Here is an 18,158-nt window from a genome sequence, read left to right on the forward strand (position 1 = left end):
TGCATGCTCTAATGTGACTGTATCTTCCCCTGAAACCTGAATGCGATATGTGCGAGCTTGCGCAGAATACTGAACTTGTGGAAGTTGTGTATTTACCCAATCGGATTGTAGGAGTGCCCGTTTAACAATACTCCCTAGCTCTTTTGCCTGATGCTGTGGGTGTAATGCCAATGATACATGTGGGGCCGCTTCTTCTGCCATCATATACCAGGGAAGTTGTGCAGAGGTCAGGGCAACACCTGCCGCCACGCCTTCAGGCGCCACATAAATATTATGTGTCTTAATTTGCCAATCTCGACCTTCAAGTTGGTCCTGAAAATTTTCCTGATACCAATCTGTCTGTAACCCATCATAAAATAGAGTAACATGGGGGGAATCTGGAGGTGAGACATAGGGTTCGAGTTGGGAAATCCAGGGTTTCCACTGGAGGTAAGCCGAGAGGATACCACGCCGCTCAGATGTTTCCGGCTGTAATAGACCCCAGTATATGTCCGCGTATTGTTCATTCACTGGCTGCACAAGATATTGACCAGTGATGTTCTCCATCGGTCCAGAGCACGGCAAATGAGATCCATCAGGCATGACAACAACCAGGCCATCGGCGCTGCAGAGTATCGTGGCCCCCAGTTTTATCAGGAGATCTCTTCCCAGCAAGTTCATCGGTACAGAAGGTGAATCTACAAATGGATGTGTCACAGTCTGTTTTCCCACCTGGGTGAGTAGCGGCTTAGTGAACGGCAGGGTCTTTTTCTCCCCAGAGAAGCCCATAAGCGTGATGGTATGCGATGACAGGGAACCAGATGGTACAACTTTCAATGTGGAACATGTGGCTCCAGTGTCAACCAAGAAAGGCAGATCTTTTTTCTCAATCTGAACTGACAGCATCGGTTCTGCCGTAGTGATGCTGTCTGAGAGTCTCTGTGGGGTGTGTCAATACTGACCGGACTGGTCAGGGTTCTCCCCATTGTCCCACGATGGGTACTGACCAGCGCCAGCTGCTCCCCAAGGATGCTGAGGATACATAGGAGCAGTAACAGGAGGTCCAGAGCCGCGACCCCTACCTCTCCCAGGAGGACCACTATCCATACCTTTCTCTGCTCTTGGATTCTGTGGGCAGCTTCTTATCCAATGATTAGGGTCTCCACAGAGATAACAACAACGAGTCTCCCCTGACTGTCCTCTTCCTGTACCGCCCCTTAGTCCCCGACCTCTTCCCCCAAAGCCTCCACCCCGCATTGGTCCTCCCCCATGTCTTCTCCCGCCTGATGGGGGCTGCGGTACCCATGGTGGGACCGGAAATAAATCAGGAACCTGTGGTGGCTCGGCAGCTAACATGACCTTCGCAGCTTCCCCTTTTTGTTTTTTATTTTTATCATTACATTTCTGTCTAGCTTCCGTTAACTGTAATTTTAACAGCTGAACCTGCAATTCTTTTAAGTCATCCTGTTCCTTCTGCGTATTATCTTGAGCACGGGTGAGGTGGTGTATTAAGTGTTTCTCCCAGACATGGGATTCACTACCGAGCATGTCCGGGTTATTTACCATGGCTGTTTTGACATTCTCCGGCACTCCTTCCAGTATAGCCTGTCTAAACCACTCTCTCTGAGCTCCAGCTTTCCCTGGGTGGCATCCTGTGTGTTTCAACCATAAATCCTTGCTCTGATCCACATACTCCCTGGGATTTTGTTTGGGGTCCCATCTCATCTTTGGCATTACGGTGGCGTTAGGTAGTGGATATTTTTCTCTCATAGCTTTCCCTATTTCAGTGCTATGATGCGTGAAAGGGGTGTCATCTGTCACCCTGTCTGTATGAGCGATAGTCTCAATTTCTCTCATGTCCCCACCCGTCATGCATCGTCCTGCAATAGCTCTAAAGTCCCCCAATGCCAATTTCTGTCCTGCCGTCAGAGAATCCAATTTGCTGAGCCACAAATTTCCACCCTCGGCTACAGGTGGTAATTTCTCCACTATGGCCTGTATGTCCCCTATAGTAAATGGTCGGTACTGGTCACCTTGTCCTGGTACTGCTGTTAGTGGGTACATTGTGACCGGAAGGATTGTCCCACCACGTCGGCGCTGGCTAACTCTTCTGCCTATCGTATCTGTCAGTTCCTCTGCCACCTTCATTCCTTTCTCTACACTTCTCACCAGTCCGTCCCTTTTTTGACAGAGCTCTTCTATCTCTCTCCGACATAACTCATCTAGCTCTCTCTCTTTCCTGACGGCTGAATCTTCATCATCCTCCCTCCATGTTCCTGCCAAGCTAAAACTTACTGGTACTTCTTGTCTTTCACCTTCCCACTGTCCCTTTCCTTGAAAAGAAGCTGTCCCTGCTGCTTCTGCATCCTCCTCACAATCTGAAATCTCACTTCCCCTCCTGACCTGCCTCCGTGGCTGTGGTGTGACTTCTCGTTTTACCGTGGGCTGTGGAGCCTGTTCCCTTGCCCGTCTCTGCGAGAATGGGTCTGGGGGCGCCGAGAGGTTATCACCTGTGAAGGGGTTATAAGAAGATTTGGACGTCGTCCCTGTCCTTACTGAAGTCTCAGAGATTGATGCTGTAGGAGTGGCTGCACCTGCTTCAGTCACACTGTCACTTACAAGTGTCTCTTCTGAGGCTCCAACCTGAAGTGTACCACTAGTCACATATAGTGTGGGATATAACCCTGGTGTCGGTGCAGCAGGCGGTGCATATGGAGGTGGGCATGTAGGAGTGTCAGGTGCAGTTACCATTTGTTTGCCTCCTGGTTTTCCTGCGTTCTCATGGAGATGTCTCACACTTTGCCAGAAGACCGCCAGCTCAGACCAGCCCCGTCGTCGCTCCTCCTGCTCTTTCGCCTCCTTTTTTAATTTTGAACGTTGCAGCACACCTGCCTTTTGTCCCTGCTCTGCCAGCTCTTCTTTCCTCACCTTACATTCTTTCTCCTTTTCCCACAACCAGGCCCCTAACGGACCGGGGTCTGACATTTTCTTGCCCTTATATCTCACCAATTGTTCCACTTGTCCCTTCATGTCGGCTAATTTCCTGTCCCTACCCTTTTTAGGTAACACTGCCCCTGCTGCTTTTAACGTATTCTCTAACTGCAGCTCGAGGGGCCTCCAGGCACCCATACCTGGGCCCCATCCCCCATCATCTATTTCCCTGTCAAACTCTCCCTCCATTTTACTTCTCTTTTTCTAAATTCTGAGGCCAGCCGGTTTGTATGACGTACGTCCGAGCAACAAGCCTTGTAAGGTGATGGTTTATTAACGGCCAGTCAGTTTGTATGGCATAACACCCGAGCAACTGACCCTTTTGACAAACCAAGCCACTTGTGTTAACACCGCTAGGCTTCAATGGCTCAGACAGATTACGTTATCACCGTTAGGTTTCCTCTGTCTGATTGTCGAGTTTGTCAAGACACCGTTTTATGCACCATTCACCTTTAGACACCTCAGAATTTTGTTCTTCCCACAGCCCACTTCTCCTTCTCTCTCTCAAACAAATACAAAACACACAAAGCACGTTAAAATCTTCACAAACTTTTTCAAAATGCACTTATAGAAAAATACCTCAGGAACCCTGTTCCTGTACTCTAGTATAGGGGACTCTAGCCCCAAACAGACTTCAAGAATTTATGAGGAGTATAACCTCAAGGGACTCTAACCCAACTCTGTAGAGTATACTACTTTAGGGGACTCTAACCCCAGGGACTCAAACCCAGTAGAATTCGGGGTGTCTTCACCTCCCCGGGACTCTAACCCAGCAGCCTCTCAGGCTTCCGGTTCCTCGTCAGGCAACCGGTGGGGTCCGCCACGACCAAAGACAGTCTGTTTTATCCTCTTTTCTATTCACTTTTCTCTTATAATTTCACGCAGTTATCAACATTAACTCTTATCGTCTTTTGCTGATTCAATCACCAGTTTCAGGACAGGACACGTTGTTTTAAGATATTCAATGTGCAGAGTTTGATAAAACAGGTTCTGCTTACCTCTGTGTTAACGTGCCGGCTCGTGTCCCGTCTCTGTCACCGTGAAGGAATCTTTTATCCGAATGAACTCCGTCCTCTCCTCACCACATCCCGGACGAGCCCCCAAAATTGTTGAGGTGAACCTGTACCTCTTTCCGAGTCCGTTGATGCAGTGAAGGAGGAAGACAGAGGAGACGATATAAGAATCAACACAGTTTTATTTGCGCAGTTTGCAAAGTGCGGAGAACAGTTCAGTACACCACATGCGAACAGCACAAAGTACGGAAAAGCTCTGTCTTTGTCTAGGGGTGTGATGTTATATAGACTTGAGTTCAGTCTCCACCTTATGAGATGTGTGTGCGTCAATATCTTGTCTCTTCCTCTATGTGTGTGCGTGTGTGTACTTGTATAAGGCGTTACTTTCAGAAGACCGTTGTGGGTGCGGTCCTAGTTTCACAACATGTCTTTCTCAGAGATATCTCCTTATAAAGCTGTTTTGCAACCACGGAAATGAGCAAGCCGGTTATACATGATATTTCCTTATAAGGCTATCCCCACTCACAATGTACACCCATAAGACAGACCACAGCCTTATTGTTATGAGCCTGATGGGTGCTACAGAAGACAGGAAAGGACAAGAATCAGAAGATATATCATCTATCAGAGAGAAATTAATTTATGGTGGGAGGAGATCAAGCGGACACTTGGACCAGTGTGCTGGTAAGTTAGCAACATTAGCTAATTATTGCTAACGTTTTCACAATACTTTGACCAAGTGGTCATTTACTGGTGGAATTTTTAAACAGGAAACAAGACAGAACCTTATGGCCAAGGCTCAGCTGGAAGCTTTTAAGTCATGTCACATAGTGTCAGAGAAAGTGAAGCTACGTTTTATGCTGCCAGAGATGTCTGAGTGGGAGAGGGAGGGTGTTTCAAGAGAAATATGAAAAAAAAAAATTTAAATTTGAAAACAAGATGTTTATGTCAGGCCATGTCTCAGCTCTCAGCCACCTTGTGTTCCTTGGACACTGTTGTCCTAGCAGCCTGATGCTGATGGAAACATATTAGAAGTGGCTTCTTAGAGCGAATCACTATTGGCCATCCATCTCACAGCATCCTATTTCAGATTCGATCAAATCTGAGGGCATGTTTCTACTCTTTAAATTTAGCACCACACACAGTTGTATTTGATGTGACAGAAGCTCCAGGGATGTCCCGTGTCTTCACTTGCAGAAACGCGAGCGTCATTAGATGAGGAAAACCGTGTTTTTTGAAAGGTTGGAGTTTTGTGCATCCTGCTTTAACATGGTTTTTTTCTAGAGACTAATTTCATGGGTTAAATTGCCTGTTCCAGAGAAAACTAGTAACTTTTTTTTTTCCTGTTTTCTGCCATCACCTTTCACAACAGCATGACAATTGTTTATTGTATTCTCCATGTGCGGAAAACAAGAGAGACGATTCAAAAACATTTGTGTTTCCACAGTATTTTGTTTCCTGCTTTTCTATAAGATAAGATTTTAAAAAGCTGTTGAAACAAACAAGCTTCATGCTTTTCACATCAATTTTACATAGAAGATAGATATGGCCCCTGTGATGTCCACTCTTGGTTTATGTATCATTTTGAAGACTCTAGTTAACAACTTAGCTATTTGTATCTTGGCTTTTGAGTCTGTACATTTTGACTTAAAAAGTAAAACCCACACACATCAGGTAGTATGGCTGCATTTACATGCTAAGACACATAGTCAGACTGTCTTTCTCATTCTGTCACTAACCCTTTAAAGCTTCTGGGTTACAACAACATTGCACATGTCCAAACAGCTCATTCACTGGTACAGCTGTTCTCTGGTAAAGATTAGACAAAGATTGGAGGAAGAGAAACACCTGCTTTACTTTCATGGGGTAGCACCGTCAACTGTGTCAGTCAAGGAGAAAACAGGTTAAAAGCGTTTTTGCATTATATTCACTTTTCAAATGCTTTATTCATTTTTTAATATGCAGTCTTTGGTTTTTCACAGAGGTTGGGATAGGCACCACTCCCACTGTGTGGTAGAGGGTGGCTCAGATGGAGCTTGATGTCTTTAAAAAAGCTTTACACTTGCATTCTTTGTGCATTTTATGGATACTGTGAATAAACAAGGCTGAACAAACATATGGGAAATTAAATATGTCATTTTTAATGACTGATTTTCAGTTTTATCTTGTAAAAAATACTTAATAAATGGAGTGTACTTGTGTAGCGCTTTTCTGGTATAGCTGACCACTGAAAGCGCTTTGACACTACATGCCACGTTCACCCATTCACTCGCACACTCACACAGCAAGTCTTAGCCAGTGCTTTTATTCTATGCATTCATTCACTTTCACTCACTGATGGACATGCAGCCTGGGGAAGCCGGGAGTCAAACCACTGATTTTCCAATTGGTTGGCAATTGCTCTTCCCCCTGAGCTACAACTGCCCCATATTTCTATGATATCATATGCATTTCTGTGATATTTTATAAATATGGGATAACCAAGATATGATATTTCTTATGTTGAGAGGAACTGGATAGTGTGGTGGTAAGATTGCCAATTTCCATGTGGGAGACCTGGGTTCAAATCCCCTGCATGAAAGGTACTACCTCCAGTAGGGGTCCTCAGGCAAGACCCCCTTACACTATCTGTAAGTCGCTTTGGATAAACATAACAAATGTAACGTAACATGATCTACAGTCCCTAGAGCTGCAGTCTTCTGGCAAATATTTAGAACCACAAAAGCATATATACTCCAAGTGTCACATACACGTTCACAATGGGATTTCAAACCATTTCATTAAGAGCTACATGTTAAAACCTGTATGAAAATTTGATATGGACAATGACCTGAATCCTGAGTGTGGAATGTCTTGCTTGGTTTAACATTAATCAAAGAAGAAGTGATGAAATCAATAAATCTATTGGACAGTGAGTGATGACAGTGAATTAAAGAAGCAAGTTCCAAAACATGATGTCTAACTAGTTTATGGTAAAACAATCTCCTAAGTAATGTAAAGCATTTCCTGCTTCTGTTTGCTGATTAAGAAAACAATAGTGTGTGTACATATTATTGATCATGATGCTGCATTTGCTCGTGTGACATGATAAGAGCAAGAAAACTTTTCCATGATGTGTAACAGTACATATTTTATAATTCGGTGCATATTTCTCCTCCATCTTCCCCTTTTCTATTTCTGACAGTCTGGTTCCAGTACAGCACCCCCGCAGATGGACTCCACCACCTCAACTACTGCTACTACGAAGGCAGAAGAGAAGAAGCTTTTATCGAAAGACTCCATCTTGTCCCTGTATGCCAGCAGCTCAGTGAGCAATCAGCCGCAGAGTCAACAGCAGCATGCTGCAGGACAAGGTGTCACACTTTCACACAGGCCCACGCCATTTTTAATAACTCTTTGCTATTCCTGTTGATTGTCTCTTTCAATGAGTCTCCACATTCACTCCTAGAAGCTAAAACGGAGTGATTACTTCCTGTTGCTTTGAGCTTTGCAGCATTGAAGCTGTTGGACTGTGAGCTGTTTGCTTACGTACTAAATTAACGCATCTGAGAATGTACAGTAGGGGCCCGTCCATACGAGAACTTTTTTTGTCGAATCCGCATAAATACTTTATCGTTGCGGCCTCGCGTCCAGACAAATCCGGCTTTTTCGAGATGTGAAACCGGTATTTTTTTAAAACGGTTCGCAGAGTGGAAAGATCCTAAAACGCCGTCGTGTGGACGGCGAATGCGGATTTTATCAGAAACGCTGACGTATAAGCCCCGCCTCTCTAACCAATAACATCAGCCGTCGTCGCGTCATAACCATAGACATATGAAGAATAAAACTTTAACAAGCCTATTGTACTTGTATTTTTCCAAACTTTATAATGTCTACTGTCATAACAACAACAACAATGGCGGACTACAGGCTTGTACTACCTTTATACATGGACATTAGAAAGCTTCTTTATGTGTCTATGCCTTTATACGCATGCTCCATGGCCTCTCTTCCGTTTTAATGTATTGGTGTGACGGCGTCACAGCGCTAACTTGGTTCCTCATATTAGTAGCATTACCAGAGTATTGCATTTTTGAGAAGCAGATAGTAGACAACATGCAAATCTTTTCCGTACGTTGATCTTATTTAAAGATGGCAGAGCTGCCGTGATGTATCACCTGTTGGTTTTTAAGATTTTCAGTTCTGAAGCTTCGAGTTCGGCATTTGGTTATTAAGGTACGTTCATTAGAACAGTGGTGAGAAGTGTTTCACCAACAAATGTGTGCCAGTCTTATATATCAACATAAAGAACAAACTCAAAAAATAATTCTTTGTTTCCTGTTGAAGCAAGACGAATGCCTGTGGATTCTTGGTATTTTCTTACATAGATCTATCTGAAAGTAACAAAACAATGTGACATTTATAAAATTGCCTTTTCCCATTAAAAGTTGAAAATGAATATCTGTGTTAAAGAGATCTAAAGAACAGTGTCAGACTGCATTGAATCGAATGATGTCAAACTGAATTGTTCTGTATAAGAATGTATCATCCCTGATTTGTATTGTGCTTCTTTTATCTAAACTGTTTCCAATCACCTTGTAAGGGAGAAAAACGCACCTCGAACAGTTCTGCGTGAGCTCCTTACATGCCACTGAATCTGTGTCATGATGCATCTTAGAATGGAAAACATTTCCACACCTTCATTGTTTGCGTTCTGATTGCGTTTGATTCCTCCTGGTGTGTTTGTGTGTGTGTGTGCCATTTCCTGTAAACCGTGTATGACCTCGTTTTTTTTGTCCCAGTCTGCCATCTTTAAATACCGGTTCTATTTCTGCTGATGTCACTTGTAAGATTATATAGAGTAAACGTCTGTTATGAATTATTACATTTAAATACAGTTTCAGTTAGCCTGTAAATGTAATTTAACCCTGACTTCGTGTTAACACATACAGCACAACTAGTTGGTCTATTCATATTTATAGAGACAGAAGGGAGAAGCCTAGATTTAGGCTAATCAAGTTATCGCTGCAACCTTCAACAGCCGTGTTTAAATTACCAGAATATGAGGTTAAAGGACTGAAATGTGTTGTACATGCAGAATATAAACCGTGCATATTTAGAGTCTCGTTGGCTGTGAAAGACGCACAGTCTACAAGCCCAAGGATAAGAGATGCAGGTGTTTGCAGATAAACAGAGACACACACCTACACACTTTTATAGCCACACATTACAGGAAGGATGGAAATGGAGGAGAGTGATGGCAGATGAAAGGTCAGCGTGCTGAAAAGCAGTCTGGTCTGCTCTGTGCTGCATTCAGCTGAGATCTGCGGCAGCAGTAAAAATAAAGAAGTGTCTGCAGATTCACTCTCATCTCACAGTTATTATACGTGAGGACTGTGTGTGTGCACGTAGGCGGGTGTTCGCACCGTACAGACTTCACACACACATCAACCTGGCCTTGTCTGCAGTGAGCGGGAAAGCATTGAGTGTTTTCTGCGTGGTGGAGGATAGCAGGCAGCAGATTTATACAGAAGGCTTATATGATGCATATTGATTATAGTGCTGCCTGTTTACATTGATGTATAGAGGATTTGGAACGGTAATAAGGATGAAGAGCTTTCTGCTGCCTTATTGTCCTCTCTGATTGTGAAAAAAAGCTCACGGAGATCAAAGTCAAAAGAATGTCGGCAGGCTGATACCCCACATCACACGCTTTCATCTTGTGTGTAGTGAGTGTGTCCACGTGATCATAAGTCTATGTCCATGTTATAGCAGGATGATTGTGGCTCTCGCATCAGAAGTTGTTCTTGCTCCTATAAAAGTGGTCATCTTGGGGCTTTTCCATCAGCTTGTGATGCCATCTAGACATCCCCAGCTCCTGGGAGCATCATGATATGTTCCCATGCTAAATTGAGATTAATAATTTTCCTGTTTGTTCTTCAGCCAGTTGCTCATTCCTGTAAAACCTACACTGGAACCACTTGTATCGGTCAACACAAAGCTGCTGGATGTCTGAGTTCAGCTTCTTGTAGTGTCGGTCTCATTTAAGTCAGGTCTCACAGCCTTATGATCATTTTTGAGTGTTGGACTGTAGATCAGCTGATAAATAGAAATTTTCTCCTTCCAGCTCAGCTTCTTTGATGCATTGCAGCTGACGTGCCACCCACGTGTTGATCCCACGCCCCATTTTACCATTACTGTGATTACAACCCCAAGGCATTTGACATATATGTAGAATCTCGTTGGCTGTGAAAGACGCACAGTTTACAAGCCCAAGGATAAGAGATGCGGGTGTTTGCAGACACAACACACTCTCAAGCCTGAGTAACTCCTCAGTTTTATAGCTAAAAAAACGTGGCTTTGGACGTCCGAACTGCCTCTAGCTGTGCTGCAAACCTCCACAACAGAAAAGACTATTTTATCTATGGAAATTAAGTTTTAAGATCTGGGGCAATCACATGCATACAAAAGATTTTTTTCTTCTTCTTTTTTATTTAAACTTAGTGTTGTGCTGAGTTCTTAGTAACATCAATGTTGTGCAGCAACTTTCAGCCTGATTAAACCAAGTCTGTCTGGGTCAGTCAGCCTCAAAAGTGTTTTAGTGTCGTTTGTTTGAGTGTGTGCCCTCTTTGTTTGTTTCAGCAGGTGTGTACATGGGCCAGCCTCAGATGCAGTTCACCCCACAGGGATTCCCCCCAGCAATGGCCGGAGGCATGCCTCCCACCACCATGATGGGTGGAGGGTCCGTGATGTCTGGCATGACTCTGCCCAACGGGAGCTACGTGGGCATGCAGCAGCAGGGGATGTTGCCAGCCAACCAAGGACAGAACATGTACAACATGCAGCAAGGCCAGTGGAACATGAGTCAGGTAACACACTGGAGGCAAATCTAAGTGTCGTAAACCAAAAGCACGTTCACAATGATGGCGATAGCTTCAGTTTAACACTCTATTCATAGACCACTCCAATATCTCTACAAGTTCATCTATTGGAAAGCTCACTTCGATATTTTCTGTATTTTTTGTTGCCTAAAGAAATCTGGTAAATGTACTGTGAGGCTTTTCTCCACCGTGTGCTATCAGTTGATGTACGGTGCCGCGCTATGTTGTCTTTACTAATTCAGTTGAGCCCTGTTCAATAGTGACCTCTCCCCCTCATTTCCTCCTAACGAGCAGGTTTAATCAGCTGTATAATATTTTCAGATGTAAGGTCTCTGTATGATATGATTATTTATTACCCCTTTGAATTATGTCATGCCTTGTTTTTGTTCTCTTGCACATAGCTCAGACAAGTACAGTGACAGGGCTATTATGTGATATTCTGTACAGAATTCTGCAGTTCTTTACCACATACGGCGGACTTTCACAATCATCCTTACCACAGTCACTACTTTTAAAATGAAAACAGCAATAAATGCTATCATGATTATTTAATTATGCAATATAATAATTATATAATGTTAAGATTATTTAATTTATTAATCATTCAACCGTTCAAGAACCTTGATTCTCCACTTGATAAATGGAAACACGAGACAGATAAATGGATGGTATGATTCATTAAATAAAGATGACTCACTGAAATTAAATTTACTTTTGAATCTGACATCACATGAGAGGTCTAGAGCCATGATTCTGGTAATGTAAAGACCACTAACCCTTTTTTTTATGTGTGCTGAGAATAACTGGGGGAGATGTAGCGTATAAACAAGCGCTGTCAAGTCGGACACGACATCTGATGCAGGTTGTACACAGCAGCAGCTGATCTCGTGGGAATACCAATTAGAGCATCGCTTTAACGAGAGCGCTTTCTATTGGCTTGACTTCTTTTCCAGCGACATCAACCTAAATGGAGGCTAAATATGATGCAGAAAAGGCCCTGGCTGAAAATGAGAAGAGAATAAGAGAGAGAATAACACATTTAGTAGAGAATTTGTCCCTCAACATTTCTCAGAAGTTTTTAGAAGGAATATGGATCCAGCAGCAGTCGTTATTTTCATAGATTTTTTAACCACTTTATTTTTATCATTTCATTCCTCATTTCAAAGTAGAGATAACCATCAACAGTACTGAGAATAAAAACCTCTTGCGTATTTCAGTGAATCCAATCCAGGCAGGGCTGTGTTGTCACAGAGGTGGATCTCAGTCAATGCAGCCGGCGGAGAGCAGCTTACCTGTGCTGCTCGCTGTCACCTTAGTCCTGAAAGGCTTTAATGTCATGTGACAAGGTGGCATTTTCCTGTGCCAGCAAAAGTCAGATAAGATTTCTAACCAGCATGCATTGCTTCCAGACCATCCTGCATCTCATCAAGCCAGAGCTGCACAGCACCGTTTATAGTCAAACACAACTTGCTGCGAGCATCAATGTCCTCCCGTTGTGACAGGAATGGAGACGTGGTCAGTAGTCCGACTGCAGCTGTGTGAACAGTAGAGAACTGAACTCATTCCAGTCAATTGTCATTATCATTAATCTTTTTTTAAAATACGATATTACAGAAGATACCTTTTTGTCACTTGTTCCCCAGCACCAATTCCCTCACATTTCTGGCCAGGAATGCCTCCTGTTGTAATGTGTAGCCAAATTATATATCGCCGGCACACAAGGGACCAACAATATATATTTATAGCGGACACACGTAGCGTGATGTGATAAGATATAAGGATTTATCCGAAAGTTCTCACTATCTGAATAAGCCTTATTTAACCTTGTTTTAGGGCACCACCTTCAATCGAAGGAAAAAGACAGAATCTTACGATTCTGGTATGTTAAATTAACAATCAATTATTAATTAATAACTAATAAATTTCAGTCTCATATAGTCGCTACTCGTTAATTCTCGTTTTGTTGGACTCACACGTGCGTAAAGAACACATACACAAAAGCCGGTTGATTTTATATATGTATATATATGAACCATTTATTAAAATGATATGACCAAAGACATGAACCTTAAGACAACAGGAGAAATGCTTTGAATATGAATGATTATATAAGAAACACTTAGTGAATTGAAAAGAACTAAGGGGAGGGGATGGATGGATATCGGAATAATTCAAATAGTCGAGCTTTGTTACTATTTAAATTTAAAAACTATCAACTTGGGTTAGTTTATCATTTTAACAGCAAATTCTCTCGACACCCACCGCATACCGTCTGAAATGTAAGAACAGGGCAGATCTTACGGTCAGGTCAGCTCCGAACAACAGGTGATCGCCAGCGGGTCCCACTGGGTCTCTCTCGGTTCCGCGTCTCGCAGCCTTCGTTGTGGTTGACTTTCAGGAACTGGACCGGTCGCTTTCCTGGCTTCCTTCAGATAGCTTGAAGACGAACGGGTGGTGTGTCGGAATTCACGCAAATAATGATAAAACTGTCCAAGGGTCGAGTTGGTTTTGGTTGCTGACCAACTCTGATGAGGTGAACTTAAATTCACAAAAGATTGACAAAAAGGTTGACAAGCTGAACGCTGGCTCCTTTTTCTGATCAAAAATAGGTGAGGATGCTGCAGCAGCAGAGTTTAAAACGTGCTATAGAGAGGAGACAGGATGACGGACGAACAAAAACGCAAAATTCAATTCAATTCAATTTTATTTATATAGCGCCAGATTACAACAATTGTCATCTCAAGGCACTTAAGTAATATAGTCCAATTCAAGCCAATTGGAATTCAATTCATTGTAATCATAATCCAATTAATTCATATAGAGCCAATTCAAAAAATTAATATCCTAGCTAAGGAAACCAACAGATTGCACTGAAACTTGTCTTCAGTCCAATCTCCCGTCCTGAGCGTGCCTGTGGAAACTGTGGAAAGGAACGACTCCCTTTTAACAGGAAGAAACCTCTGGCAGAACCAGACTCAGGAAGGGTGGCCATCCGCCTCGACCAGCTGGGGTTTGAGAAGACAGAAAAGAGGGAAAAGAGGGGGGAAAAATACTATAACGCCATTCAAAGGATATCTGTTGGAACAGGGAAACATAGGTTAATAATCACAATAATGTCACATGTACATAAAATCAATTTTGATATTAAACAGGGGGAAAAAGAGAGCAAAGTGAGGAAAGGTGTGACAGATGAGGTCCCCCAGCAGTCTAAGCCTATAGCAGCTTAACTATGGGATGTTTCAGGATTACCTGAGCCATCCCTAACTATAAGCTTTATCGAAAAGAAAAGTTTTAAGCCTAATCTTAAAAGTGGAAAGGGTGTCTGCTTCCCGGACATTTACTGGCAGCTTATTCCACAAGAGAGGGGCCTGATAACTGAAGGCTCTACCTCCCATTCTACTTTTAGAAACTCTGGGAACAACAAGTAAACCTGCAGTTTGGGAGCGAAGTGCTCTGTTAGGAAAATATCTTACAATTAAATCTTTAAGATATGATGGAGCTCGGTCATTAAGAACTTTATATGTGAGAAGAAGAATCTTAAATTCTATTCTGAATTTAACAGGGAGCCAATGAAGAGAAGCTAAAACTGGAGAAACATGATCTCTTCTGTTAGTTCTCATCAGAACTCTGGCTGCAGCATTTTGGATCAGCTGGAGGCTTTTCAGAGAATATGTGGGACAGCCCAATAATAAGGAATTACAGTAGTCCAATCTTGAAGTAACAAATGCATGAACTAGTTTCTCTGCATCACCCTGAGACAGGATGTTCCTGATTTTAGCAATATTACGAAGGTGAAAGAAGGCAGTCCTGGAAACCAGTTTTATATGTGCGTCAAATGATAAATTCTGGTCAAAAATAACTCCAAGGTTCCTCACTGTAGAACTAGAAGCCAAGGAAATACCATCTAGAGTAACTATATAACTAGACAATTTCTCCCTGAAGCGCTCAGGTCCAAAGAGAACAACTTCAGTTTTGTCTGAATTTAAAAGCAGACAGTTCTGAGTCATCCAGGTCTTTATGTCTTTAAGACAGGCTTGTAGTCTGACCAACCTGTAGGTTTCATCTGGTTTCATAGATAAGTACAGCTGAGTATCATCAGCATAACAATGGAAATTTATGCCATGCTGTCTGATAATGTTACCTAATGGAAGCATGTATAAAGTAAAAAGAATCGGTCCAAGCACAGAACCCTGAGGAACTCCATGACTTACTCCAACGTGTGAGGAAGATTCTTCATTTACAAGAACAAACTGGAATCTATCAGATAAATATGACTTAAACCAGCCTAATGCAGTTCCTTTAATCCCAATAACATGTTCAAGTCTCTGTAACAGAATACTGTGATCGATCGTATCAAATGCAGCACTGAGATCCAACAGGACAAGCACAGAAACAAGTCCGCTATCAGAAGCTAACAGGAGATCATTGGTAACTTTCACCAGTGCCGTTTCTGTGCTATGATGCACTCTGAATCCTGACTGAAACTCTTCAAACAGATTATTTCTATGTAAATGATCACAAAGTTGAACTGCAACTATTTTTTCAAGAACTTTGGACAAAAAAGGGAGATTGGATGTAGGTCGATAATTAGCCAACACTTCTGAATCAAGAGTAGGTTTTTTAAGTAAAGGTTTAATTACAGCAACCTTAAAAGTCTGAGGTACATATCCTATCAACAAAGACCGATTGATCAAATCCAATATGGAAGTGTCAATTAAGGGGAAAACCTCCTTGAACAGTCTGGTTGGGATTGGGTCTAACATACAAGTTGATGGTTTAGAAGAGACTATTGCTGTTGTTAGCTCAGAAAGATCAACTGGACAGAAGCTGTCTAAATACAATTCAGGTTCGAAAGATACTTCTAAAGCTGCTCTACTTGATGATACATCAGTGATAATAATGGGAAGGATTGCATTCATCTTCTCTCTGATAGAAACAATTTTATTGATGAAGAATCTCATGAAATCATCACTGCTGAGAGTTAAAGGAATACATGGCTCAACAGAGTTCGGACTCTTTGTCAGCCTGGCAACAGTGCTGAAAAGAAACCTGGGATTATTCTTATTCTCTTCTATCAATAATGAATAATAAGCAGTTCTAGCTTTACGAAGTGCTTTCTTATACGTTATTAAACTATCTTTCCAGACTAATTGAGACTCTTCTAAATTAGAGGAACGCCACTGTCTCAGCAGCTTTCTTGCAGTCTGCTTTAACACACGCAGCTGTGAATTATACCAAGGAGCCAACCTCTTCTGACTGATTACCTTCCTTTTCAGAGGGGCAACATTGTCCAGTGTTGTACGCATTGAAGCTGTAGTGCTGTCAACAAGAGAGTCAAGTTCTACTGGAGTAAAATTTAGGTAGCCGTCCTCTGTCATATCAGCACATGGAAGTGAAGAAAAGGATGATGAAATCAACTCTTTAAATCTGGTTACAGCATTCTCTGACAGACACCTTCTATATGTAGAATTCTTCTCAGAAACCGTGTAGTCAAGTAATGTAAATTCAAAAGTTATTAAAAAATGGTCAGACAAGACAGGGTTATGAGGGAACACTGTTAACTGTTCACTCTCAATGCCATAAGTCAGCACAAGGTCAATGGTGTGATTAAGGCAGTGAGTAGGTCTGTGAACACTTTGAGAAAATCCAATAGAGTCTAATATAGAATTAAAGTTAATATTTAGGCTGTCATTTTCAACATCTACATGAATATTAAAGTCACCCACTACAATGACTTTATCTGTACTCAGCACTAACTGGGATAAAAACTCTGAGAATTCAGAGAGAAACTCAGAATAAGCGCCAGGTGGACGATACACAACAACAAACACAAGAGGTTTTTGTGATTTCCACTTTGGGTGGGAAAAACTGAGAATCAGAGATTCAAAAGAGCTAAAACTAATCTTGGGTCTAGGACTGATTAGTAACCCTGATCTGAAGATAGCTGCCACTCCTCCTCCTCTGCCTGTGGTTCTAGGAACATGAACATTTAAATAGTCCGAGGGAGTTGATTCATTAATGCTAACATGATCCTCCTGCTGCAGCCAGGTTTCTGTAAGACAAAATATATCAATATGATGATCACAAATCAAATCATTCACTAACAGAGACTTCAAAGGGAGAGATCTAATATTCAGCAAACCACATTTAATAGTTTGATGTTTTTGCACAAGAGGATTTGCTCCTTTTGTGTTTTTTGATTGAGGGGGGGGGCAGCATCAGGTGAGAAGCCGCAGAGAAGTGTGTAAGACTACAACTCTGCATCCTGGTCTCAACCCTGGGATGTCATGTTTTTGGATGACTAATAAATTCCTCCATATTTCTAGAAATTAGAAGAGCTCTTTCCAAAGTGGGATGGATGCCGTCTCTCCTCATCAGACCAGGTTTTCTCCAGAAAGATTGCCAATTATCTATGTAGCCCACGTTGTTTGCTGGACACCATCTAGACAACCAGCGATTGAAAGAGGACATGCGGCTAAACATGTCATCACTGGTCAGATTTGGCAGGGGTCCAGAGAAAATTACGGAGTCCGACATTGTTTTGGCAAAATTACACACCGATGCAACATTAATTTTAGTGACCTCCGATTGGCGTAACCGGGTGTCATTACCGCCGACGTGAATAACTATTTTACCGTATTTACGCTTATCCTTAGCCAGCAGTTTTAAATAGGATTCTATGTCGCCCGCTCTGGCCCCTGGAATGCATTTGACTATGGTCGCTGGTGTCTCTAATGCCACGTTTCTCACTATAGAGCTGCCAATTACCAGGGTTTTGTCCTCAGCGGGTGTGTCGCTGAGTGGAGAAAATCTATTTGAAACGTGGACAGGTTGATGGTGAACCACGGGCTTGACTTTAGGACTATGACTCCTCTTCCTGACAGTCACCCAGCCACTCTTAAGTCCCGGCTGCTCGGGATCTGCTCGGGGACGACTACGCTAGGTGGCTCCGCACTGACTAAAGGGGACTGGCTCGCTATCGGGTGGTTTTCAACAGTGCAGAGCCGAGCTTCCAATTCAGATAACCTTGCCTCCAAACCTACAAAAAGACTACATTTGTTACATGTACCATTACCACTAAAGGAGGCAGAGGAGTAACTAAACATCTGACACACGGAGCAGGTGAAAGCAGGTGATAGAGGAAGAGAACTGGTAGCCATGCTAAGCTAGAGAACCAGACACACCGCTAAAAAGTGAAAAATAAAAACTAAAGATCTGTAAGAGTGAGCGTTACAATATAACAAGTATGGGATAGAGTTAACTATGCAAGATGTGTAAATTATAGGGAGAAATAAGGTGATTATTAGTAGTTCAA

General features: G+C 42.4%; 1 protein-coding gene across 1 annotated transcript in view; it reads left to right on the forward strand.

Moving 5' to 3' along the window:
* The window catches only part of LOC140312513 (uncharacterized), a 62,834-nt gene that overhangs the window by 41,329 nt on the left and 3,347 nt on the right, over positions 1-18,158 (forward strand). Inside the window, exons 8-9 of the mRNA XM_072390308.1 lie at positions 7,168-7,336; positions 10,605-10,831. Of these exons, the coding sequence (XP_072246409.1) occupies positions 7,168-7,336; positions 10,605-10,831 (396 nt within the window). The remainder of the gene's footprint in view (positions 1-7,167; positions 7,337-10,604; positions 10,832-18,158) is intronic.

Source organism: Leuresthes tenuis, unplaced genomic scaffold (assembly GCF_036924035.1).
Source record: "Leuresthes tenuis unplaced genomic scaffold, fLeuTen1.0.hap1 SCAF_8, whole genome shotgun sequence".
NCBI lineage: Eukaryota > Metazoa > Chordata > Actinopteri > Atheriniformes > Atherinopsidae > Leuresthes > Leuresthes tenuis.